Source organism: Podarcis gaigeae (assembly GCF_964106915.1).
Source record: "Podarcis gaigeae genome assembly, chromosome: 12".
In the NCBI taxonomy this organism is placed as follows: Eukaryota; Metazoa; Chordata; class Lepidosauria; order Squamata; family Lacertidae; genus Podarcis; species Podarcis gaigeae.
Genome location: NC_139688.1, coordinates 15,384,276 through 15,411,093, shown reverse-complemented (window position 1 = coordinate 15,411,093; position 26,818 = coordinate 15,384,276). Strand labels below are relative to the sequence as shown.

The following is a 26,818-nucleotide window of genomic DNA, read 5'->3' as shown; positions in this document are numbered from 1 at the left end:
CCATATCCAATTTAGCTAACACATCAATGGAAATAGACTGAGTGCACTAGCTCACTACAAGCAGTGACCTTTCTACATGGAGCATTCAGAAACCTGACATCTCCCACTTTCATTCTGAAGTGGTACTTTTCAGAATTCTACCATCTCAGTCTGTGTAATGGGTAAAATGAATCTGATCTTTGTGAGAATTTCAATAGAGTTACACAACAACTACCAAGTTTGAAATCTGAAAGCACATTTAGCAACCAAACATTTATATTGTTATTTCTTGCTTGCTCCATTGCATTTTATGGAAATGTTCAAATTATAACCACTGTGCTTCAAGTTTTTCCTTTGACTATTAATATGCTTCTCTTTGATTCAAACCATCTTAAGAAACTAGGTTGAATCCCACGGTGCACTTACATTCATCGAAGGGACACCTTCACCAATGAAAGAGGAGGAAATGTTCCTCATCCTTCTTCCCAAAAATATCTCCTGGGGGGGGGGGTTGAGAAAGCCTCCAGAATATGGTGAAAGGTGGCACAAAGGAATGCAATGGGGAAAGGGGAAATTGGCAGAAATTAGTGGAAGCCTCTGCCATACAAAACACTTTTCTGCAAACTGAAGAACTCCTTCAGTTCGCAGAAGGGAACAATTGGATTCAACCCAGTGGCTTTTGCATACTAAAACCATACATCTATACATGCCATTGCAGGAAGAAATTATACATAAAGTTATTTTTCTGACATTCCTGTTCAACAGCAGGGATTTCATCTCACCTGATCCAGCATGCCCACCATATTTCACAAGGCACTTCCCTGTTTCTATGCTCCAAAGCAAAGCAGTGTGATCTGTCAGAATTAAAAAGGAAGAGAAATGAAAGAAAAATGCTTTAATTTAGGCAATGGAGGCCCTGCAGAATTATAGTGACAGGTAACAAAGCATACGGCTACCAGTGAGACATGTGCTAGCAAAGTATGCCCCTGTATGTTGAGCCTGACAACAAAGGGAGTTGGAAGTTGTACATACAGTTATAAGTCAGAGAAAATGCATTTCAGGGGAGTCCTGTGGCTCTCAGTAGGAAGAAGACTTTTACAGTGATTGGAGGCAGCTTGTAGTTCAGGCTCATTCACACATGCATGCCCATTATTTGATTTCTCCTTGCCTCAATACTCACAGCAGAATGCCTATTGGTTGCACAGAAAAACACTGATTTTGAAGTGTCCTAACTTCCCTGTGCTGTTCTACCTATGATGACTTATTCACACACGAAAAGCCCTACTTGGGGTTTCCAATTACTCAAGTACAGCAGGATCCCTGCTGCAGACATTCATTCCCCAATGTCTAGGACACTAGAAGACTGCAAGTATGGGGGCATGTGGAAGAGGAAGGGGACGTTTCCCCCACCCCCTGCTCATGGGGGCTAAAGAGAGGGGGGGGAGAAAACAAGTGAGAAAGGCCTGAACCACCACCCAATTCTGCAGTCATCAAGCGATGAGCATGCATGTCTGAGGCAGCCTTAGTGAATTCGGAGGTGTTGGCGAGGAAGTTAGCTGTACTTTCTTGACCAAGTGCAGGTCTCCAATTTCTCTGAATCATACCCTCCTGCTCTCTTTGATGTCCAGCAGATGGTGCTAGCGTATCTCAAGATCCCTCATTTATCCTCTCTTTCAAAGATAAAAAGTTATATTGCTGTTATATGCACATTTACAGCCCCTGGCTCAAATAGCTGCCAGCATATTTCAAATTCTATGGTATTACCACTAGGCCCAATACAAGAAGTGTCCTTAGCAGGATAATCTTTCAGCAATGGAAGCACAGATAAGTCTTAAAACGGTTAACAGAAATTAGGTCATATTTCTAAAGTTTGGCTTTGGGGTCAATAGTGGGTAGGCAAAGAAAAGGAGGTGAAAGACAAACCTGAAAGGGAAAAAATAAAGAAGAGAATGTAACAAGAGAAACCTGACACTTGCATAGCATCTGCATTTAGATGTCCACTACCTCTTCCTACTGTTCCCTCTTAAAACCTGAGTTACACTATTTTTGTGACATTTTGCTTAGCCTAATAAAGATACTGTCCCAGGGTATGACTTGAAGTCACTTGAAGCCACCACCTTGCTGAAGCTAAGCAGGTCTGAGTCTGGTTAGTGCCTGGATGGGAGACCTCCTGGGAACGACACTGCTTGCTACCCTGGGTTGCATGATGGAAGGTGGGATGTCAGAATCTAAAATAAATACAGATTTTTTAAAAAGGGGCAAAGCAGCTACCTTTACTTTTTGTGTAAATGTTCTCAGTAAAACCACAATTAAGAGAGATGAATAGCAAAACAAGAAGGTATAAATGCAACAAAAAAACTGAGATCAAAACCATAATGGGGCCATATCTAGGATTTGATTAACACACAAGTCAAATGCTAGTCTGAAAGCATGCTTTGATTTGGAACAGTGTTTCCCAAACTTGAGTCTCCAGCCGTTTTTGGACTACAACTCCCATCATTCCTAGATAGCAGGACCAGTGGTCAGGGATGCTGGGAACTGTAGTCCAAAATCAGCCGGAGGCCCAAGTTTGGGAAACACTGGTTTAGAGTAATGAGAGCGGTCTCTTTCAGTCTTTTGGGGGGAGAGCAAAGCTAGGATGGTGGTGAGAGTTTCTGCAAATGTGTACAGTTTGGTTGGAGAAGATCTGGCCCCACTGACTGAAGAATCCAAGAGGCAACCTTCTGAATCACAAACATGCTGTTTTGCATCTGATATAGGCAGGGCTAAGGGTCTAAATATGGGGCAGGACCTGAAGCCACCCATGGGTCATTAGTTGGCCATGTTTGGTTTAGTGCGCCCTTTAAGATAGTACACCCTCATAAATAGCAATGGAGACAAAAAATAAGAGTATTACCAGCAGATGCTGTCCCCAGCACCAATGGCTGAGTTTTCGTGACACTGACATCCCAAATCCCATCTCGATGACCAATATACTCTTTCACCAGCTGGCAAATGGCTCTAGACGTCGTAGTTTTGAAACTAGATACAATCTATGGAGAGCAAGAGCAGATATGAGACAAGAAGACAATTGTTTACTATCCAACTCACAAATGCACAACATAAAAGCCATTAATACATTTAACTGTAGCACATTTTATGGATGCATAAGCTCTAGGATGTTCTCTCCTAAAAAATAATGGGACCAAATTTGTCCTGTGTCAAATCAGGACACTGTACTGTGCGCGCCAGAGCAGAATTTGGCCCAGTGTAAGCATTTTAGGAGGTCATAATGCAGCAAACTCTCAGATTTTCCTTTCATCTCTCCTGATAAACAGGTCGGTATAATCTGAGGAGCACTTAGCTTTTCTTCCGTCTATGTTTTATATATGCCATACAAGTCTGTTTCTTAAATTCAGCTGGCCAAAAATGGGTAAGGTGCGGGAGAAGGAAAGAGCTGTGTAAAGATCTAAAGCTAAGAGCCATTTGAAATGGCAAAATAAAGCTGGTTTTAACAGTACACTGGAAATAACAATTAACCTGGAAGCACAGCCCAGTTCCTTTTGCATGTTAATGAAACATTCTTTCCAAGAAACAAAACAAAAAGGGAAAGCTAGGGGGGCGGGGAGCAAACTAATGTTTAGAGATGAATCCCTTCGTTTGCCTGTTCTGATTAAATGCCTTGGGGGGGGGGAATGGTGAAAAACTTTTTTGAATTTCAATTGCTACATTAAAAAACAGTGAAGAGGAAAAAAGGAAATAATAGTTCACCACCCCACCCACCCCCAACCTGTGGGCAGATAATTTTTGATACTATTTGTATCAAAGAAAGAGCTATGTGCTTAAACGCATAATTATGTGTCTTGATTTTGGTAAATGCTGAGAGTTCAGGTCAAAGGTAGAAGAAGCCACAGGAGACAGAAAGAAAAGTACAGAAATATGTATTGGATCAGAGGTCTAGGGACTTTGTCATACCCTTTTAAAAGGTTCTTAGCATGGCCTGCAGCTCCCCAACCACTTTTCACAGGAGTTGCTGAACCGTAATTCAGGGTCAGGAAGCAATGTCCCCAAGGTAAAAAGGCTGGTCCACCAATGGCTGCTCCTGCATAGCACAGCATCAGACTCTCCTGGAGTTAATTTAAACCCACAGAGCAGGCTTCGAGAAGTGTGGTGTGTGTCAAATGTGCAGGTCTGCTTGTGTCTGCAGCTAAGGGGGAGAGGAATGGGTTAGGTTGGGGAGAAGACCTGGACAAGGATGTGACTGACAGAATGGGAGGGAGTGGCAGCTGCTTTGGGAGGACTTTGGGAGGTCCTCAGTGACATACAGGGAAGGGAACTTCTATGGAGCAGAGTTAGGGGTGAATGGGGTGCTGATGAAGGGGCTGCGGCAGAGGAGATGTGAAGGATAGCACGCTGGGGTTTGATGGCGAGATGTACTTACAGATCCTACTTTTGCACACATGCTCATTAAAACTAATGATTCTGCGAAAAGTTATAAGGGTGTTCAGTACTCCTGGCAGAAGATAAAAGCCTAAATGAAAATCCCATGATGCCGATTGAAGTCTCTGAGGTCTAAAAAGGTTGGTTTATGTTACAATAATACTTCTAATATTCCCCACCAACAAACTACACCTGCTGCAAAGCAGGGATAGGAAGCAGGCTTGGTTTTCCAAAATAAATAGCAATATCTACTCAAGATGTCAGCTTTCGGGAGGAAACATACCCAGTGCTTTAAACTGGAAAGTATTTCATAGGATTTTGGTTTCCTGATCTCTCACCATCCTGATCTTCCTTCCCTGGGCAGTGCCCTCCTTCAAATGTTGCTCCCAGAACTGGACACAGCCTGAGCAGTGCAGGATTTAGCTGGGAGAAGGAGCACAATCGACGGGCAAGAGTGGGCACTTGCTTCCAATGGAAAGTAGGTAGGCAGGCTAACTGCACTGTCAGACCACTGAGAGAAGTGGAGAGGGAAGCTAAGAAGGGAAGCACCTCACCTGGTGCAGCCTACCTCCTTTTCTCATTCACACATGTGGACACCACAACACCTGCACAGCGGCTTCTAGCAACAATGCAGCAAATAGCATCATATACATAGCTTCAACTATATGCTGTATAGGCTCCCCTATGAATTATTTAACCTGCTTGGATGTGTTCGTATTATTAGACTGGTTTTTGTGGGGGGTTGTTTGATCTAGTTCTGTTTTATTGGGGGGGAGTTTATCTGAACCATTCTGGGATCTGCTATATTTAAAAGAAGCCTCCACGGTTGTGCTAAACCATGGTTTAGCTTAGCATTACATGCAAACTAGGTCAGTGTTTTTAGGTGCATTTCTAAGAGTTGTTTTCAAACAGAAAGAAAACATGACAAGCAAGTGTTTCAAAACATGTGAGTTATTCCAGTATACTTGGAAAGTTGGACTCCTTACTGCGGATAGAACATATTCAAAGAGGTGAGCTCCCTTCTGAGCATAGGTTTGTTTATTGCTACACTCATGTATTTTCCCCAACAGGAAATTTGCAGTGCAGCCGGTTCTATCCATGTCTAAGCTAGAGTTCAATGGAACCTACCATCAGGGATATGTATCTACGCCTTCTGAACTATTTCAGATTATTAAAATCATTAAGAGAATTAAAATGCATGAAGGGAGGCTACTATATCAAACTTTTTAATTAAAAAAATTTAAGAACTCCAGAAGCAGTCTTAAAATTACAAGTAGTTATATAAAGTATTTGGTAATCAGAGTCTAGTTAAGCCAAAATCCTGGATGCAACATGTACCATCTTGTAAGCAAACCGGGGGGGGGGGGGGTTCAATTATTTCCAATTCTGTTATTACAAATAAGGCCCCAGGCTTGTTCAGTAATTAAAAAACAAAAGAAAAAGATGTTCTAACCATATACTAAATTAAATTCAGGGGGGGGAAGAAAACAGGAAGGACTGGAAGAAGACTGCAATGCTATGGGTAGTGAAAGTATTCCATTTTTTTCCTCTTTATTAATCTTTATAATGATGAAATGAAACCTAGATGGAATCATAATTAAGTGGTTAATGAGCAGAATTGTTTCAAAGCAAGTAGAAGCAATAATTACTATGGATGCATTGAAAAGGAAACAGGTTAATTCTTGCAGAACTAGGTAAAGATTAGTACTTGAACCATAAGGTAAAGGTAAAGGTACCCCTGCCCGTACGGGCCAGTCTTGACAGACTCTGGGGTTGTGCGCCCATCTCACTCAAGAGGCCAGGGGCCAGCGCTGTCCGGAGACACTTCCGGGTCACGTGGCCAGCGTGACATCGCTGCTCTGGCGAGCCAGAGCCGCACACGGAAACGCCGTTTACCTTCCCGCTGGTAAGCGGTCCCTATTTATCTACTTGCACCCGGAGGTGCTTTGGAACTGCTAGGTTGGCAGGCGCTGGGACCGAGCAGCGGGAGCGCACCCCGCCACAGGGATTCGAACCGCCGACCTTTCGATCGGCAAGTCCTAGGCGCTGAGGCTTTAACCCACAGCGCCACCTGCGTCCCCACCTTGAACCATAGTGTGGAATTAATCATAAAATTTTCAAGGCAGTATTAAAATGCAGTTGTCAGACTTAATAAATGTCTTCAAACAAAATGGAGTTACGCATGAGAAGTGGAACAGTAGAATTACAGCAACAGGACTCCGATACCTCTCAACTGTTAAATAAGAAGTGGGGAAAAGTCCAACTAGGCTCTTGCACCCACCTCACCTCACAGAAGAAAATGAATTATGGGAAGATTTCTTAAGTTCTTTAAACTTCTGAGGAAACTAAACATTCTAACGCTTTTGAATTCTAAGAAGCAAAAGTACTCAAGCATACATATAACCTCACAGCTTGTTATATTTTTTTTTTGGAGGGGGGACATTTACATTATTTCTTCCTGTCTTTTTGGCTGCTTTATTTCAGTTGGGAGAGTCCTCCTGCCCTACTCTACAGAATTCTACAAATCTGTTACGGATATGGAAAGTATGTTAAGCTAGAAAGGCAATTTATTTTCAAATCCGATCCATTAAAATTAAGTATAACCAAAAGAGAGCAACAAAAACCTGGTAAAGTACTGGGATGACTGCAGACCCTCATATAATGAGTAGGGTCTCTCTCCAATTGATACTCCTTGTCTGAGGATCCTGCCCTTTGCTTTCCTGCAAGCCTACCCTGTTACTCACATGCCACCAGCCGTTGTTCTAACGGCTGCTAGCCTCAGTAAGCGCATGTATTCCCATTTGTTTCCACGTCTGTTATGCATGGCAATCATGTTCCAAGCATAGATGTCCGTTTCCTTCTCCCAGACCACCCAGCGTATTGACTAGCAATCATTTCTTACTACTTATGCTGCTGTATGCCCCACCCAGGTGTCAGTGGAGCAGGACATTATCGCTCCCAAGCACTGCAGAACTGGCCCAAGGCCACAGCACATGTGAGCACCTTCTATGTTAGTCAGTTGCTAGGCAGGCTTCCAGTTTAGTAGCATGGGATGTACTATAGCTGCCTGCCAGTTAGTAATGGGCTTGGTTCTCATGCAGGCAGATGGGACAAGAGAGGGAATGGTTGAGCCATCCCGATTATGGCAGAGGTGGCATCTATAGCGGTGGGAGCAAAACAAAAGAATGAATCATGTGGAATATTCGGTGAAGAGCAGTTCTAGCTGCGGCTCTTATGGGATCAGCAGTGCTTGCGAAGGGGGAACCAACTCATCCTAGTCCCACTGCTGCCATAAGCGTCTTTGGCTGGCATGCCTTTCCCCTGTTATCCCCATCGTGGCAACGAGCTGAGAATGTGATTTAAATCTTCCTGCCCATCACTGTACTGTGGATTAATATATCTCCCTTTCCACTGCATTATGGGGTCTGTAACTGCCTTCACAGGTTTCGGTTGAAGCATCTACTTTTTACTTCGGCCCCATCTGCTTTGGGAAAGCAGCTCCCAGAGTGTTTGCTTGCAGTGCTATGTGGCCCTTGAGCAGAAAAAATAAATAAATAAAATCCCCCCCGCCCCTCCCCCATGTTTTGGAGATTTTATTTGAGATTAAGGTCCCTTTTGCCAGCGCTGGTGAGATTGCTTCTAGAGAAAAGTTCTGCACCACTGACAGGACAGAAACCCCATGAACTGTTGAGATAATGCCTAGAACAGAAACAATCTAATGCAGATTCTCCCACCTGGCATGTTAGGGCAAGAAGAATCTATTATGATGTGAGTGTTACCTAGAAACATGTTTCACTCAATGTCCAGCTTATGTAATTAAGGCATGGCTTATTAAGCCAGAAAATGCCTAAACCTTATATACGCACATGCAGCCCCTTGGCTTCTTCCTTCACACCAGCAGGGAAGGAAACCAGAACACTGCAAGTTCCCATTGCATGCAAGCTGGGAACTATGGCTTGTGGCTTCCAAACAAGCCAGGATGCAAAAGTCAGCACTGAACTAGTTAACTGCGCTTTCTTGGGCTTTTCTACCCCCCACTCAAATGATGCAGGAGAAGAGGTCCTTACAAATGAACTAAGCTGCTGCATGTCCTGGCTTATGTAGTGAGGACTCGATTACACAATTGCGTTTTCTGTGTTGCTATCACACACAAAAGAGTAGGGTAACACATTTGCTTAAATAAACTTCACAGTCATTAAAAGATAAAATCTTCTTAAAGAAATGTCCAAGGAAAAGACTATATATTTTATAATTTTCCATTCGTTAATGTTATTCACGCTGCTTAATACATTGCATATGAGCTATTATGAGGTTTTGAACTTTGCTTGGTTTTAGTTCCAGCTGCAGCAGTCCTGAATTAGTCCTTTACTAAGTAGCCCAAGATTTTCTGCAGCATCTTCATAAGAAAATAAATACCAGTCTTTTTGCTACTTATTCTCTGCAATACAGCATATGCTGAGTCCTAGGTACACTTGATAAGCTCCCCACCCACCCACTGGCTACAAAACCCCTAAAAACCAAGAAAAGCAGTGTGGAGAATTATACCAAATTTATTCAGTTTAATAAAGAAAGTAATGTCCTAGTTTGTTTTAACTGGGATGAACTCGTCAGTTTGTATTAATCCAGACTGGTGCTAACACCTTCATCAAATGTAGCAAAGGAATGTAATGAGGGGAAAGCTGCTTTTGGTTTTCAGATTCTGACCTCATCAATTAGTATCCAAAAGCAAAAGCAATAAATTGTTAAGGATGGGTGGCACGAGGTCCTCCAAGAGGGCACAGTTGACAGATATGATATCCATAGAAGAAAACTGGTTAAGATGGCATTCTGCATGTTCCACCGCTCACTACTGTTTAGCTGGGCATGCATACTAGCACACTGGGAAGCAAAGCAGTTACCCAGGAGTCTCCACCCCATATTTCCCAGCTTCCCACGTTGAAGTTGCGAGGTCCACCTGATTTGCCTGGGAAAGAATTTGAGCGCTACATAGCAAGTAAGAAGAGATAAGTATTCAGCACTTTCTTTAAAAGGAAAACAATTTATAACACACACGCTCTCTTAATAGTAAATGTCTTTATTTTAATGACTATTTAAGAACGTGAACTGCTGTTCGTATTTAATAGATTAATAATACATTAATGCAAAATGGAAGAGATAGTTACATCCCACAACATTCATACTGACATTGCGAACTATGTAGAAAGACAAATGAAAATTAAACTGAAAATGAACACTAAACACAATTCATTATCAAATTTAAGCATCTCAGCATTTTCTCATAGGTTTGCACATTCAAATTACATCTGATCGATTACCAACTTTTTAATCTATTGACTGTATTTGCCTAATAAGCGTGCATTAAAAAGTACGATCAAAAGTAAGCTAAAAAAACTACCCTGAAGTATTCTGTACTGAAGAGTGCTCCACACACTTTCTTCAGCACATTCCTGACCCAATCCAAATGGGGGGAGGGCCTACAAATTTGAAAACAAAGTCCTTTTCTAATTCCCAGTATGGCCACCTCTCTAAGTAGCAATGGTTTGGGCAACATTCAGCATAGACTCAGCAGTGGAGATGGGAGTATAAGCTACAAGCCCTGCTGGATTGCAACAGATTTCTGAGTTTCCTAGAAAGAAGAAAGGCTGACCAACTCCAAACTGTGTTTATGCAGAAAAAAGCACATGAGGTGGGAAAGTGGTCTTGACCTTAGCTGTTCCAGAAAGCAAAAGATGTAAATAGGGGCAGCTAGCAAACCCAATGTAATTTAATGATCAACACTGGGTAAGTGTGATGTGTCTGATCCTATATTTGATACTGCCACCATAGGAATTTATAATATTTATTTAGCTCTGTTCACAGCAGACACCAAAAGTTTACATTTGAACCTAAAAAGCAATATATTTTGAAAGCCCTGTGGAAGATAACAGCATGAAAGGTTTGTATGTGACTTTCTGAATAATACTTCCATGAGGCAAGAACACACTATTGATCGAAGTATCGATCAGGTCACTGGTAACTGCAATCAGAAGATGCATCTGTTCTATGAATCTACATTTTGAACGAGGACACAACAAAAATGATGTCCACGAATTAGTAAAATTCATGGGGGAAATGGATGTAACATCTATTTAACTTAACTACATTTTATTCCTACAGAATTCCTCACAATCAAAATGCTATTAGTTTCTATCTTCTATTAACGGGTTTTTTTAAGCCCTGTCACAGCTCTCCCTTGCTGCAAACCTCCTTTCCTTTCCAATGAGTTCATTACATTATTTTGAAGCAACAATTCAGAGGAGCGGAAAACAGACGCCAACAGTTTTGCTAGCCTTCACTAAGCATATCTACAAATAGAAAGTACTTAACAGAAATTTAGGCCAGCAAGTAAATACTGCAGGGAAATAAAAGGTTCGGTGTGTTTCATACCTTGCTAGTAGATGCCTTGTAAGTAGTCTTTAATTTCTGAGACAGCTGACTGGTACTATGACTGGCTGTTAAGACAAATAAATTTAAAGGGAGTGAGTTTTTAAAGGCTGTTTCATTATTTTATTCGAACATTTGTGATAACACCCTCCCAACAAATCACCAACTTAAGTTATGAAAAGCCAACTAAGAGAGGTATACTTGTCCACCTTCTTCTTACCTTTTGTTTTCAGCTGTCCCTTGCTCAGTTCAGCTCCATCAATGGTTTGGCCTTCAGCTGCTAAGCGTTCATTAAGTGTATCAATCTCTCTACGTACTAGCAGTAGCATAAAAATCAATGTTAATGAAGATAATAGGCATTCAATCACAACTTTTAAATTATCACACATTCCCTATTTCCAAGGTCTCAACTGTGCAGCCTAGTAGTCTCCAGTTTCCATCTACCAAAAGGGCTTTTTGCATCTGCGGTTTATCTGTATACCACAAGTAGTAAGCGTAATCTTAAAACCAGCAGCCATCAGATTCAGACATAATTTCACAGCAGGCTTTGCCATGAGTAAGTTGCTTCAAAACTACAGTTCCAACGGGAATAACTCTGATGCAAAAGAGCCATTAGTAAATGCAAATAAAAATTCAGGAAGGAAAGACCGCTATCTCTCTTCCACAATAAGCAAGTCACCGCTTGCCAAAGAGCTTGTTCCTGCATGTAATTCCACTCCAGATTGGAAGACAATGAACCCAGCATTAGAGCTTAACATATTTTTGCCAAGTTTAAAAAGAGAGAGCATCCAGTCTAGATATCTGGCACAGCAATCTTGAATCAATAAACACAAGTAATGATAATAATGGAGAATTTTATATATTATACAGCCCTAAAAAGTAGACATAATTCTTCACAAATTCCAAGAACCCCACACTGGCTCTGTCCCCAACATCCCCTCCAGACATCAAGAACACCATCACAAAAAGAATGGGGGAGTTGAAAGGGAGAGTCAAGAACATGTAGATTCCCCCTTTCAGGTCTTCTGTTCAATGTGCAAAGGTCTTGAGATGAAGTCAGCAGGGGTGGAGATGAACTCAAGGATGGAGGTGGGGGTAAAGCAGGCAGTTCTGCTGCCTACCCTCCCACATATTCTGTAGAGGGCTTATATGGCAAACATATTATTCCTTGCTATGCATAGTTACATTTTTATGCTGCCTTATGATCAAACTGCTGTGGCTTTAAAATATTGAAGCGTAGCTGTTACTTAGTTAAATAAATAATTAAACAGGAAGCCAGACATCCAAATGATCTGTTTCTATCTTTTTTATATATAAAAAAACCCTGCATGCTGAACATGACAGACTGTACGGATCAAGTTAAGAGGAATTAGACAATGCAAGTGCTAGGACCTCAAACACGTGTGGTACGTGGATATGTAACCTGGGAAATGTAAGTGCCCATTCAGAGTTGTTACTGAGCTGTTAATTCACAATCATGTATGGGGGCAGGGGACCAGAATAATTAGCTGAAATATAATGCATCTGGTATATTTTCCATGCCCTTTATTTCAACTTTTCAAATATTTCCCCAATACATTATATAAAGATCAACTCACATTCGAGATTTTCAATGTAGAGGTTTTCAAACTCTCTCTCTATTTGGCCAAAAAGTTCCAGGAGTGTATTTCTTACAGATGATGGCAGTTTAGAATCCTTGAAAGAATAAAAAATATTTAAAATTATTGGAGTGCTTTATATTGCTTTAGTGCATTTTTGACCCTTAATGCCAATTCTGTAATTTTACTCCAAAATCTATCCTGAAATATTTTTTTCCATTATACCAAAGAAGAGTTCAAATTTAAATCATACTTCGATCTCCACTGTCGGGTTGATTTGAGGGGGGGGGACTATTAGTGAGTCACAGAACACTCTGCTAGATGGAGTGAGTGCTATTTTGCCAATTTTTCTCAGCTTCCCCAGCTCCCCACCCCCAAAACTACTTTGAAGGGTTGAGGGACTCTCAAGAACAATTGACCATGATTCAGTCATAAACCAAGTAGCATGGAATGGTGGGTGCCTCAATAATGACGACACCATAAACAACTGAGCCAAGGCACAGACTTGATTCCCTGTTCAGCAGTGAAGACCAATGATGTGGCTTTGAGCACACACACCCCTTGTTTCACCTGAACATTCACAAAAGGATGCGTTGAGGATAAATGAGGTGAAGGACTGAATGCTTAGGCATTCCCAAGTTTTAAACTAGGAGTTATAGGCTTTTACATTTCATCATTCCTCACAGTATGGAAACCCTCCAGTTTTGTTTTTGAAAAAGAGATCTTTTGTTTTTTGGAATTACATGGAATTAGTCTTGCTGCTCAATAGATTGTTATCAAGCTATTGTCACTTGCCTTAATAGGATTAAGTAGATAATTTAAACAAATATAAACAAACAAATACACACAAACTCCAGCCAAATTTACCTGGCCTTCCAACATCTCTCTCTGCAATCCTGACCGCTCCTGTTCAGAACTGTTTGTTCTTCGTATAGAAAGACTGTGAGATTTGCGTTTCTGCTTGGCTTGGCGAGCAGTGGCACAACTTCCACTTTCTGTGGGCATTACTTCAAAAAAACAACTTCCCAGAAGTTCCTAAGATAAACTAAAATCAAGTGTTAAGTATTAGAATTTGCCTTATATAATGAGTTAGTCTTAGAAGAAATCATTGTAATGGAAAAATTTAAGCCTGCAAAATTCTTAAATCATTTTTAGGGAAGGGGTATTTTGTTTATGTCTGAGGAAAAAGAGCTGCTTTTAGTTAAGATTATTTAATTCTGATTCTATTTAAAAAATAATGCTGTGGATATATGAAAACAGGAGAATTGCGACCACATTCTCTGCCATTAATTGTTAGATAAAAAGCCACCGTATAAATAAAAAAAACCCATCCTCTAGGCTAGGGGCCTACTAAGTGCCTTCGAAATGCAAACCCAGTGAGAATTCCAAAATGCTTCCAGCAAACAATCAAACACCTACTGCAGTTCAATGAAGTGCATGCAAAGTCATAAACCCAGCTGTAAGTAAAGGAAGATGATGTTTGAAGGGTGGAGTCAGGTAATATTTAGTAGAATATTTAGTAAAATGTTGCAGCAGTTTACTAACTTGTTTCATAAAATGCCTTACACAAAGATTGTGCTATAATCAAATCAAATTATTTAAAAAGTTAATTCATTTAACATTCAATGCTACTAAGAATATTAAAACAGATTTGCAAATGTATATTTTTTTAACATTTTGCTCTATTTTAAAATCATCACTATGCATTTCAAAAGTCTTCTGAACTGTGTTTAAATTACCTGACAGTACCTTCAACCATACTTGCCCATGCATGAACCATACTGCTCCCATAAGAAAATCAAGTTGTGCTTCATTTAGGGAACAGTGTCCAAGAAACTCCACTGTATCCAAATCTTTTCACAATTAATATGAATCTATTAAGCAAGAAACATTTTCCATTTCCTCCGCTCCTCAAATTCCATTTTAACAAAAGCTGAAGCATTTCCTCAATTAAAAACCTTTCAGTTAAGAAGATGGCCACTGTTCATCTGACAGCGGAATTTGTTCTAGTACAAGAACTTACATAACCATGGGAGGCAGACAACACTTTAACAGAGGTATTCCTCCTCTCCCCCATGGGAAAGAATGCCTCTTCTAAAATGGTGTCTTATTCATGTGTCAATAATCTAAAGACAAATAATACTGTTCAGAATTATAATTCTATTTGTATACAATTTTAAACAATTATAGCTCATAGTTAATCAATTACATTTTCTTTAATTGGTGCCAGCTCTAATTTTAACATGTGAGTTTTTAGCTTCAATAACAGAACAATGGCTAATTGTTACTTTGAATCCAAGGTTAAAAGACTATCAACTCAGAAGGCAACATTCATTTCCCCCACCCGAAAAAGAATTCCGAAACAATAATGACAGTCCAGAAAAGAGACCCAGGAACTTGCAGAACAAAGAAGAAAGCAATAAAGTTAAGCAAAGAAGTTTGAGCAGCATTTAAAACAACTGTGTGGAAATCCCTGATGTAGGGAGATTTGAAAATACACCAACTCTCAAATTAGGAATGAGAACTGTTATATAGCGTATTTTTCGCTCTATAACACGCACCTGACCATAACACGCACATTGTTTTTAGAGGAGGAAAACAAGGGAAAAAACATTCTGAATGAAACAGTGGATGTATCATTTTTGTGCTTCATGCTGTGGCCACAGACATGTGATCTGATGGTGAATTTGGGGTGACCCAATGCAAAAATCCTGAGAATTCCTGTGGATCCATGCTTTGTAACCACGTTTTTGCACCATTGCAGCCCCAGGCAACAGTGGGTGCATGATTTTTTTGGTGCAGGCTGTAGCCATGGACATGCTATGTGATCTGATGGTGAATTTGGGGTGACCCAATGCAAGGATCCTGAGAATCCCTGTGGATCCATGCTTTTTAACCACATTTTTGCACCATTGCAGCCCCAGGCAACAGTGGGTGCGTGATTTTTTTGGTGCAGGCTGTAGCCATGGACATGCTATGTGTTCTGATGGTGAATTTGGGGTGACCCAATGCAAGGATCCTGAGAATCCCTGTGGATCCATGCTTTTTAACCACATTTTTGCACCATTGCAGCCCCAGGCAACAGTGGGTGTGTGATTTTTTTGGTGCAGGCTGTAGCCATGGACATGCTATGTGATCTGATGGTGAATTTGGGGTGACCCAATGCAAAGATCCTGAGGATCTATGTGGATCTATGCTTTGTAACCACATTTTAAGTGGGGAGCGAAGGAAAAACAAAGAAGGGATATTAGAGGGGTGTGCAGAGAAGCAGCTGGCTAAGAATGCAGGAGAGGGATTTAACGGGTTGGAGAAAAGAAAGGCAAAAGTTTTCCCCCACCCAAGCCAGCCAGCCAGCCATCTCTCTCTCTCTCTCTCTCCCTCCCTCCCTCCCTCCTCCTCTCTCTCTCTCCCTCCCCCCTCTCTCTCTCCCTTCCCCCCTCTCTCTCCCTCTCCCCCAGCAGCAACAGAGCTTGCCTGGAGGGGAGGGGCTTTCCCTGCTCTTTGTTCCGTTTCAGCAAACACAGCAACGAAACAGAGGAGGGTGGGCAGTAAGACCCTGAGGCAGAATGCAGGAAAGCAGCCGCTTCCTCTTTTCAGTTTTCCCTTCTCAGTGAAGCGCCGCGATTTGATTTTTTGCCTGGCGATTTGATATTTGCCTGGTTTTTCGGCTCCAGGGACCACCATTCGCTCTATAACACGCACAGACATTTCCCCTTCCTTTTTAGGAGAAAAAATCTGCGTGTTATAGAGGGAAAAATACGGTACATCTAACAACTAGAAGGCTGTTAGGGTTTGAAAAATCTAGGTTATGAAATCTACAGCCAAAAACAAATGCATGTTTTGCAAATTGCAAGGCAATGTAGTGTAAATAATACTTGAAATTAACGCAGAAAAATACTATGTGACTCTGTTTAATTAGACTTACTAATTAAGGCTGAGGATACTGTATGTTTTGGTACATGGATATGAGCAAGGAGCATTGCTCTGAAGCAGCCTTTCCTACAAGCTAAACACCCTTTTCACATGTACTTTTCTTGTGACTAGCAACCAACAGAAATGGTATCAGCGGTTTGGAAGATGTCTCCAAAAGGTCAACCTGTTAGTGATAATTTGCCTCCACTAGTCATTATTAAAATTCTTAAGCTCAAAGAAGACCCAAGGGGACTTAGATTTTCCTCATCTTTGTGCTAGCTCTGGCTAAAAGATCTACTACACTCATGGAACAGCTGAACATAGACAATGTATTTTAATCTGATGGTGCAATTTAACCTTTCCTTTTAATCATGGTCAAAACGTTCTGCAAAATGAACACTTTATTTAAGCCATATTTCACAGGATCAGGAAAACAACCGGCTGTTTAGATACAGGCCCTTTTTTATCATTTTCAACAAGAAAGGAAGAGCCACAATTAAAGTGATACAAACCAAATTTGGAGAGGAGGAAGAAATCATTTTAATATTTATTCATATTTATTCTAAATCATGCACCTACATCTACAAGGTGCTAAACAAAACACAGGAAAAAGTCAGGCCCCTACCCAATGTGGTTTCCAGTGCAATTTAGACAAAACTAAAAACCTTCAAAAACTGGAAGAGAAGGACAAACATAATAAAGCACCGTCAAAACCTTTGAGGGGGAAGAATACAATTTTAGAACTAGAGAAGTTATTTGCTCATAAAATGTTAACAGCTTAGTCAGTTGGACATCATCAATCTGCATTTCATTATACTAATGATCCTTTGCACATCTTCATGCACCTGAATGACTGCAAAATTCATGCATTATTCAGGAAAAAGACATGCTTAAATGCAAGCCCTCCTCCAGATCTTGCAAGAAGATACACCTAAAGCTGAGGAGGCAGCAAGCAAACACACACACACACGGAAGACGGGGAAAAGGAGAAATTAACAAGCAGGATTCAAGGGCCCACTGACATGTGATATTTCTCCTACACCAACCACTGTTGTGTGTAATAAACATGTACACCACTGTATGTGACAACACAGTATATTTATCATTATTAACACACACATCACAAAGCCAGCGTAGGAAAAAATCATGTGCAGCAGCTCCAAGTATACTTTAAGGCTGCAATCCAATGCTAACATACATGAAAGTAATCCCCAATGAACTCAATGGGGCTTACTTCCAAGAAGATATATATAGCATTGTACTGTAAAACTATCCAAAAGACCGAACAGCCTTTAGCTTTTAAAGAGAGATTACTGAACCTTAAGGGGGGGGGTGCGGAATATTATCCTTTAAGCTTTGGTAGCAAATCACTTAAGTTGGAAAGGTGATTTCTGTCAAGATCAATTGCCCTTTCACCACAAAAATCTTACAAATTTAATGTAAGAAATGGAATTAACTGAACAAGTCCTTGGCACATGGAGATACACAGCACAATCCTATACATGTTTACACAGAAGTAAATCTCATTGAGTTCAATGGGATGTACTCCCAGATAAATGAGTATAGGATTGCAGCCACAAGAGGGGATCATTGCTGGCAGTTACCTGGATTCACCCTATTAAATTAGGTTTTCAAAATAATGGAAATTACCTGTCCAGTATATCAGTGTCATGTTAAATATCCTATGAAAACCATATTAAATACTGATTAGTGAAACAATACAAAAATTAGTCAAAAAGACTTTCACATTTTAAGTCAATTATTGCTGAAGCATGCAAAACTACTACCTATACTTTAATCTTCCTGCTATCATGCATGTTAAGGGCCACAATGAGAACATTAGTGAGAAATGAAAAAATCCACAATTCAGATGTTGCAGTTTACCTTCAGTATGAGCTGACAGGTACGCTTACTGCACCATCATAAGCCTACTTCTTGAAAGCATATTCCATTTGTTTCAATGAGATTTAATATCAGTGGAAGTGTTTAGAGTAAAGCCTTATTCAGGTGTTCAGCCTCCCATGAGGGATGAGTGGTGCCCTGCTATGCCCCCTCCCCAATGCTATCCACACATTAGGGGCATGGCAGCAACAGGACAGCTTTCCAGATACACACTGGCTAGGCCCATAAGCTATAACCCTGAGCATTCAGGGTTGCGGCTCATGGAGACAAGCAACACACATTTGGCAAGTTGTCCCACTGCAGACATGCCCCCAATGTATGGATAGTACTACGCAGGAAATAGTACCTGCATGCAAAGACAGGCTCTAGTAAATTGAGTGGACAAGACCAATAGTGGGTCTGATGGTCAAGAAGGCAGCTTCTGCACAAGTTCTAGATGAAGGGAAGTGAGGGATTGGTAGAGATCGTCAGCCAAGGAAGGTAGCCCATCTAGAAGAAGCAAAACTCTGATCCCAAACCCCTGCTGCCTTGGGAGATATCTTTGGTAGAAGAAAATGCTAAGGAGTAAACCCTGCCCAAATCTGGAGTGCAGTTCCTAAAGCAGTTGGGTGGCATCTTGTATGCTCCTTCCCACAACTCCTGCAGCCAAGCTGGTGCTGAACGTATTGCTCCACTTTCCTTTGGCTCACATCAGCAAGGGCCAGGGGGTCTTGCCATTTGGGAAGTCCAAGACCTCTATACTCACTGCCCAGGCTTCTTCCCCATGGAAGTCAATTTGGTGCTGCTAATGCAGCAGTTTGACTTTACCCCTGGAGATGCACTCCATGGTCTCTCGACAGATGGGTGCGAACCAGAGAAGGGCCATAGCAGAGCACAGGGACACACACAATGTGGATGTACCCAGCCCCACCTCAATTGATTATAGACCTGTGAGGATAAATACACAAGTACGGATGTAGTTGTAATCCAAAGTATGCACATTCACTTGCAGGTAAGCATAGCGTGAACTGGATACATGGGATCTCTCAGCACACCACTGGCTAGGCCATACTGATCAAAATACAGTGTCAAAAGAACATAATCAGATGATTCAAGACAATAAGTAAATGTTAACTATAATATTACATTGTAAACAGACAGGAATCTGCAGGAATCTATACAAACAACCATGCACGCATAAGTGAAAATCAGAAAAGGGGGAAACCCTCTAAACACCCGCTTTTTCCTGCTCTCCACCTCTCAGACCGAAATATCTACAGTTGAAGCTCTGGGGCTGGCTGGAAGATGTGCGCTTCAGCTGTTAGGTGTGGAGGCTGAGCAGCCTAAACAAAGCCTTGCTGTGCCTCTGGTCTTTTGAGGGCTTTCTCTGCCCTCAATGACATCCTTGCCTGGCTCCAGGGAGGGTCTCCTTGGAAGCCCTGAGGACTTTCCCCCATTTCCTGGTACATACGTATGTATTTCCCAGTGCCACACAGATACGCCGTCGCACACAAGTCAACTGTGCATTAAGTGGGGTGACGCCTGAATCTGGAGTTTCTCAAGTTCTGTTGGGAGTAGTCTCGCATTCATAGGCCAAAAACTGCAACTGTAGCCTTCCCATGGCATCATATGAAACTATCAGGTCACCTAACATAGGTCTGGTTTCTGTAAACCACTGTGGATGAACATGAATGTGTTTTTTAATCTCCCCTTCATTTGTTGCAACTGTTTCGCATGAGGAAGTCAGATCAAGGTTTGACTACACATTTGAACTATATTCATTTGAACTAGTGTTGCACAAATGATATTTTCAAAGCTATTTGCTAACGTAATGGGGCAGCAACTGATGACTCCAACTCAAAACAGCATTATGGTAAAGGTAACATCACACTTGAGTATATAAGAACTAGTTTGCTAAGTTGCAAACAATACTCCCTTAAATGCCCCAAGAAAAAAATTTCCAACAGTGATAAATCAGGTCCACAGTAGAAAAATGACTTGCCTTAAGTTATTCACATCTTAACAAATCATCCCATAGAAGGTAGGAGAGATATAAAATATTCTACAACGGCAAAGAGACAACTATACAGTTTTTTAATACTACTATTCCAGTATCCGAATTATCCTTTACTGTGCATGTTTTGTACCTTTAAATAAAACACACAACATCTATTTTTTATTGAGTGTATCAGATTATTTCTGATTATTTATTTCTGGAAGATAAAATGTAAAACAAATTATCATTTAATTGTCAAAGACGAAACAAGCATAGCAAACATAAAAGATCAAGCAACAACGTTACAAGGTCACCTACTTTAGCAATAGTTGGTATTCCTAATATGCTTACTTGTCCGATCTTAAGTAATCAAGACGAGTTGTGTAATGAAAGAAAAAAATCCCTCAGGCATTCATGTTTCTGAAAGCCAAGAGACAATATCTCTTTCAGGAAATATCAGAATGTGGAAAGAATTACTAAAGCAGTGTGCTTCCTTTTTTGTCCATTTAAAATTGCTTAAGTTTGAGGAAGGGAGAGTGGTAGAGAGAGTATAAATGCAAAAGCAAGCTCCCCACCCCTTTCTGCTCTATTCTCCAACATACAGTTTGATTTGGCATTCAAATTTTAAACAGGCATTATTATTAATAAATGAATACTTTCCTGGGAATGAAGAAGTGCAATTTAAAAGGAAGTGAAGCACTTGGAAGAAGTGTTTCCCTTAAACTTCTTTTTAACAAACAGACACAGAGGTTAACAGGTAAGATTTTCAGAGGGCTAGGCATGTTAATCTGTTGCAGAAGGAACAATAAAGAGTTTTGTTGTGCCTTAAAGACTACAACATTTATTGCAGCATAAGCAATTAGTTAAGATTGTAGAATAAAATTAAGCCTTGTTTAGCGGAGCAGGGATTTTCAAGCTGCGTTCCAAGGAAACTAAGAATTCTTCAAAGATTCGTTGCATTTAGCACATACACAAAAATAGTAATGGTAGTCAACCTTTCCTAAATGATGGCTTGCTCACAACCAGTGTTAGATAACCAGTGTTATATAAGCTAATCACCACATGGCACCTTAAACCTAGGTTATGGGTGCCACCTCTGTCTAGTCACTTGCTTATGTGGTGGGGTTTATTATTATTATTCATTTCTATACCCCTCTAAAGAATCAAATGAAACAATCCAGAATAAAACAGCAACAAGACATTTCCACAAATTGGCTGGCTGGCTGGTGCGCAGCTGCTTCTTTTGGTGCTTGGGCGCACAACAGAAAATGCTGCTGCGTACTAGCCATGTGATGGAGATGTCAGTCCCCAAAAATGTTTTGAACTAAAACTCCCATTGAAGGATTAAAACACAGAGCCTAGGACTTGCCGATCAGAAGGTTGGTGGTTCAAATCCCCACAACAGGGTGAGCTCCCATTGCTTGGTCCCTGCTCCTGCCAACCTAGCAGTTCGAAAGCACGTCAAAGTGCAAGTAGATAAATAGGTACTACTCCGGCGGGAAGGTAAACGGTGTTTCTGTGTGCTGCTCTGGTTCGCCAGAAGCGGCTTAGTCATGCTGGCCACATGACCCGGAAGCTGTACGCCGGCTCCCTCGGCCAATAAAGTGAGATGAGCGCCGCAACCCCAGAGTCGGTCACGACTGGACCTAATGGTCAGGGGTCCCTTTACCTTTACCTTAAAACTCCCATTATTCCTGACCATTGGCCATATTGGCTGAGGATGATGAGAGTTGCAACCCAAAACATCTGGAGGGCACCATGTTGAATGGCATTGTTCTAGACCAGTACTTTAACTAGGGGTGGAGGCCTGAGCAGCACTCCATGTGAATTCAGAGCACATTCATGAAAATTCCCTGGAATCCTTTATAAATTTCAGATAGTCATCAGAAAGACAAGTAAACAAATCTGCAATATTATGACAATTCTGAACACCAAAATCAGCAGCCATAATTCAGGGAAGCAGACAGTTCTGTTTATCCAGAAGATCTCTTCAATTTTCCTGGTGTCAGTGTCCCAGAGGACAATTCTTCAGTCTTTATATAAGATTTGCCAAACCAGTTTGCATTAGGAACAGGAGTGGAAGGGCAGTATTAAAATAGAAGGTTAGGACAGGATCATAACAAAGAATTATCAAGCCAGGAATGGACCCAGTGGGTCAGTCAGTTAACTGAGGAAAGCCAGCAGATACAGGAAGGGAAGAAAACAAGCAACAGGAAACCCAGTTCTAATATGTTCTGGTAAAAAACTGCTGAGACACTGAGGCAGGAAGGAAACAGATTGAAACAGGATGCCATGTGGAAAGATTGGTACATGCATATCACCTGACTCGAGCACTGAAGTTCTCAAACAGCGGCTATAGGAAAAATGAGCCTCGTCTGAATTTTGCAATATGCATCTACCTATACCCAGCCACTAGCAAATGGTGGCCCAAAGAATTTGACTGTGATGACCTGACAGCTGAGTTCTTCTCACACACTATCCACAATGCAGTCTGCTTTTTAATTCAGGAGTTTCTGTGGCACAGCCTGGGAAGCAGATGATTGGGTGGATAGGCCTGTTAGATGGGCTAATGACAACAGGCATATATGAAACAGTCCTCTGGCCTAGCAGCTAAACTGTCCAACCAAATTACATGATTCTTTTCAACCAGTACGTAATTTCCTGCAGTGGATTTTCACTTGCTGTTGAAAGAACCTAATCGCCGAGTTCTTTCATAGCTTCCAAAGCTCTGCTAATTTTCATGAGCAAAACCAGCAATTTCCTTAGGTCACATCATTGTTCACTTTCCTTATCATAAACACACCTGGCTGAAGTGCGTGCTTTAAAGCCATATCTAATCTCCATTTACTTTGCATAAACCCAGATATTTATCTGCACATTTCATTATTCCATTAACAATATTATCTCATTCTGTTACACGTCTCTCTTAATTCCGAGCTTGCCCAGTGTTGTTAAAAGGCCCTGACCAAATATGAAATTTCTTCACATATTGCTGGAACCCAATGATTTTTATAACAGCAGAGATGTGGTCTTGCTTTCCTCAAAATTAATAAAGCTTTATTCTTGCCTATTCACAGTATACTCACAAAGTTTCTGCTTATTTTAATATTGATTTTGTATAATAATAATAATAATGTTCATAAAATATATTTATAGGAATATAAATATATTTATAGAGTAGGAAAATATGACAATTTGATTTGAACTTGAAGTCTACAAGCACTTGGAAAACACTCAGTCGTTTTCCTGATTAACAGCTAAATAGGAGGAAAGCACCTCCATCACTGGCTGATAAATACATTTTTTAATTCATCATTATGGGAATTTGGTGGCTATTCAAACAGTACCAACAATTAATCCAAAATGACATTAACCATGGTCACATTATATAGCATATATGTTGAGTACAATAACATAAAGTACATGTTGCTAATTAAAAAATGAGCAAGAATGCTTGTGAAGATTCCACATAGTTCAGAATATAAGAAAAATTCAAAGCCTACATTGAGGTATTTTTCCAATCAAGCCATGTATAAATTTTATAAAATAATGAAACTGAACAAAACTGTCAAATCTAGCAATTCCACTGTCATTTTTGCAACCTGGGGGATGTGCCCCAACTTGCCATTCTAACCTAGTAATGCTGAAACTATCTGAGCTTTTTTATCACATACTCAGTAATACAATCTTATCTCAGCCATCCAGTCAGGAATGAGATTGTTCATGTCATACATGCACTGCCCAAAATATCCTCTGCTGCACTACTTTTTAAAATAAATTTCACCTCCCCCTTTTTCTCCTTGATGACAAATAGCATAAGGTAAAGAAAATTAGAATTCAACTAACCAGTGACAAAAGGGTTTTGAAAATTATTATTTTACCACTTTAATGCAAATGTGGGAGGATTATGTGTCAAGGGATATTGGAAATAGTTATTTCTTCCATAATCAAAGCTTGAGAATTAATAGCAACATGGGAAGCTGCCTGGTAACAAGTAAGACCAACCAACCACTCATCTCTCTCATTATTGCCAAAGTCTCCAGTGATTCAGAAAGGAATCCTACTTGGACATGATGGGAACATTTGCAGACAATGAATGTGCTTTACCTATTGAGTTGGAATGCCTCTCCCAAATTTCTATGTCAATATGTGATTTTTTTTATGCTACAGTATTTTTAATTTTGTTGTGATATATATTTTTATTTGGAAGTCATGTCATGTTTGATTTTATCACAGAATAGGAGGATATAAATGCCCAAATAAACAATCACCACTGTACACAGAAACATAACCTGGAAACATTACAGCAGCACAGTAACCTGGGCATTCAAAATTTCTTGCTACTTCATTAGAAACAGAATTTCAGTGTGAGATTCTATCAACAGTCCATCAAGATCAGCATTATTTTAAAGTGGGTAGCCAGAGGCTACAGGGTGATTTACAGTATATGAATGGCAATACCTATGTCTCATTAGTCCTCACAATCTGACAACCTACTGCCTGCATCACTTTTAAAGTGGGTTGCTTATTTCTGCATGTAGCATTAGTACCTTAAGAATCCGTGATGCAGATGAAAGGCATGCTAATATTCTATGTATAGGAACAAGTAGTCAAGTTTAAACATTATGTTAAACATAATGCAAACATTAAACATCATGGGCAACACCCACATGGCTATGAAGTTTTTATACACTAAATGTTACTTCTTCTTGGGCCTAATATCTGGAACATACCATCTTTCAACACGATGAGTAGTAGCAACTAACAGATTGATCCTGCATCAATTTATCAATTCTTTTCAGCCATGGGGAGATTGTGGCCTTCATGAAACCTTAAGAAAATAAATTCCAAAGGATGTGACATTCCATAGGTTTTGTGTTATATTAAATGTTTTCTTTAGCTTAGTTATCACAGACAATACTTATCCCCAGTCTATACATTTCAGCAAGAGACACCAAGAAACTTTATGTCTCTTAGGGACAGCTATTTTTCTCCTTAAGATCTCATTTCTGAACCTAAAGGAGATGCATCCTAACAACATTTTTATATAGCCTGCTGGTTTATCAGAGAGGCTCTCTTTTGTTTTGGTTCAGGCAAACAGCATTAATCACTTGTTCAAGGGAAACAAATGCACGTGAAGGCTTCTCTGCCATGAAATCATTAACCACATCACTGTTACAGAAAAGGTCTAACCAAACTAGGTGGCCTCAAGTAACTACTCTGTTTGAGCTCCCACTGCATAATAAGTGAATAATATTAATTTACTTTAATTGGACAGCATAAAGATTACTGAGAATTTATTCGAAGTGGTCTGAATACTTAAAAATGATATGTAAGTGATTACTACTGTTGGAAATACATATATGTGCTACGTGAATGGTTATTTTCATTAATAATAGAGTTACAACAGATGCAACACTGTTTCAATTCACTTGGTATGAAACTCAAAACACCGCAAGCCCTGTAGAATGCAGCTTAAGCTATTTCCAAAACTACAGAAAAAGCACTATTATTTTATTACAGAGAATGTGTTTGGGAATGTGAAGTTCACTGAAACACTACAGGCTCTCTGAATCTAATTGGCAGCCTTCCACACACTAATTGCCCTGATTACCTCATTTGTTCAAGAAACATACACCTTGGAGCAAGGGTACTGGTGAACACCTCAGCATTCAAACAGCAGGATTCACTTTCAGGCTATTCAGAACAACCACCACTTAACTTAAGACAGTTAATGTGACCTTCTCTGTGTGTTTGTGTGTGTGTGTGTGTGTGAAATGTTCTCCCTTTTGAATGAGTACTGTAAATCCACTTTTATTTATCCTGGGCTTTCCCTGACCATTAGTACCAGCCGCAGATGTCCTTGGTTCTGGCTGCTCCGAACTTTTTAACCTGATAATGTTAGCTTGACTGGATTCCTGTACTGTTTGATGCTGTGAACGGTTTACAGCATAACGCCTTTCCTGTTACGGTAATGATAACGCAGCACAGCTGTTATTGTTTTAAGTAAAATAAAGCAAAATTCGGCTGCAGGCAGCCCCTTACTCCACCCCCCCCAGCGCCTCTTTCTTCAAATACCCCATTCCTGTAAACCTGTCTATTTTATCAAACTTGATTTCTGCCCAGGCACGCACACACAACTGAAAAACAAAAACAAAAAAAGGTTGAAAATGAGCACAGACATGTAACGGAAACACAAAGAAGCATGCTGTTTACATGGGGTCCATCAACTCCCCATCCCACCCCCCACGTTGCGGGATATCCCTCAGCAGTTCTCCTAACCTTCACACACACACGAGGCATAGTGCACCTATTGGCACTTCACCCCAACCTTAATACAGATCTTGTTCCCCTCCCCCAAACATACACAGATACGCTCCAGTTCCCTGTGGAGGAGAAGCAGATGGGATTCCTTGGCTTCCCCTCCCCCCGGGGGGCTGACGTTTCCCCCTCAGGGATAGGAAGATGGCGGGGGAGGGGAAGGGAGAGAGGCTCGGGCTAAAGGCCCCCCCCCGAGCTCGGCTCACCTCTGAAATCCAGCTGGGAGGCGGAGGGCGGCTCCCGAGCCCGGAGAGGGAGGGAGGGAAGGAAGGCGGGGAGAAGAACAAGC

The 26,818-nt window shown here is 40.7% G+C and overlaps 1 protein-coding gene across 6 annotated transcripts in view; it reads right to left on the bottom strand.

Annotated features, from left to right (window-relative positions):
- Nucleotides 1-26,818, bottom strand: part of WDR37 (WD repeat domain 37) — a 50,811-nt gene extending 23,993 nt beyond the window's left edge. For 2 of the 6 annotated variants that reach the window (XR_014556589.1, XM_083704956.1), the window contains exons 1-8: nt 26,736-26,818; nt 17,982-18,013; nt 13,287-13,464; nt 12,420-12,516; nt 11,042-11,137; nt 10,825-10,889; nt 2,876-3,011; nt 762-833 (exon numbers count right to left, since the gene is read on the bottom strand). Coding sequence is in view for 2 of the 6 variants with exons in the window: in XM_083704956.1 (XP_083561082.1) it covers nt 762-833; nt 2,876-3,011; nt 10,825-10,889; nt 11,042-11,137; nt 12,420-12,516; nt 13,287-13,424 (604 nt within the window). In the remaining 4 variants the exon portion in view is untranslated. Of the gene's footprint in view, nt 1-761; nt 834-2,875; nt 3,012-9,296; nt 9,381-10,824; nt 10,890-11,041; nt 11,138-12,419; nt 12,517-13,286; nt 13,465-17,981; nt 18,014-26,735 lie in introns of all 6 variants that reach the window. The other 4 variants (XR_014556590.1, XM_083704955.1, XR_014556588.1 and 1 more) reach the window with 3 other exon arrangements.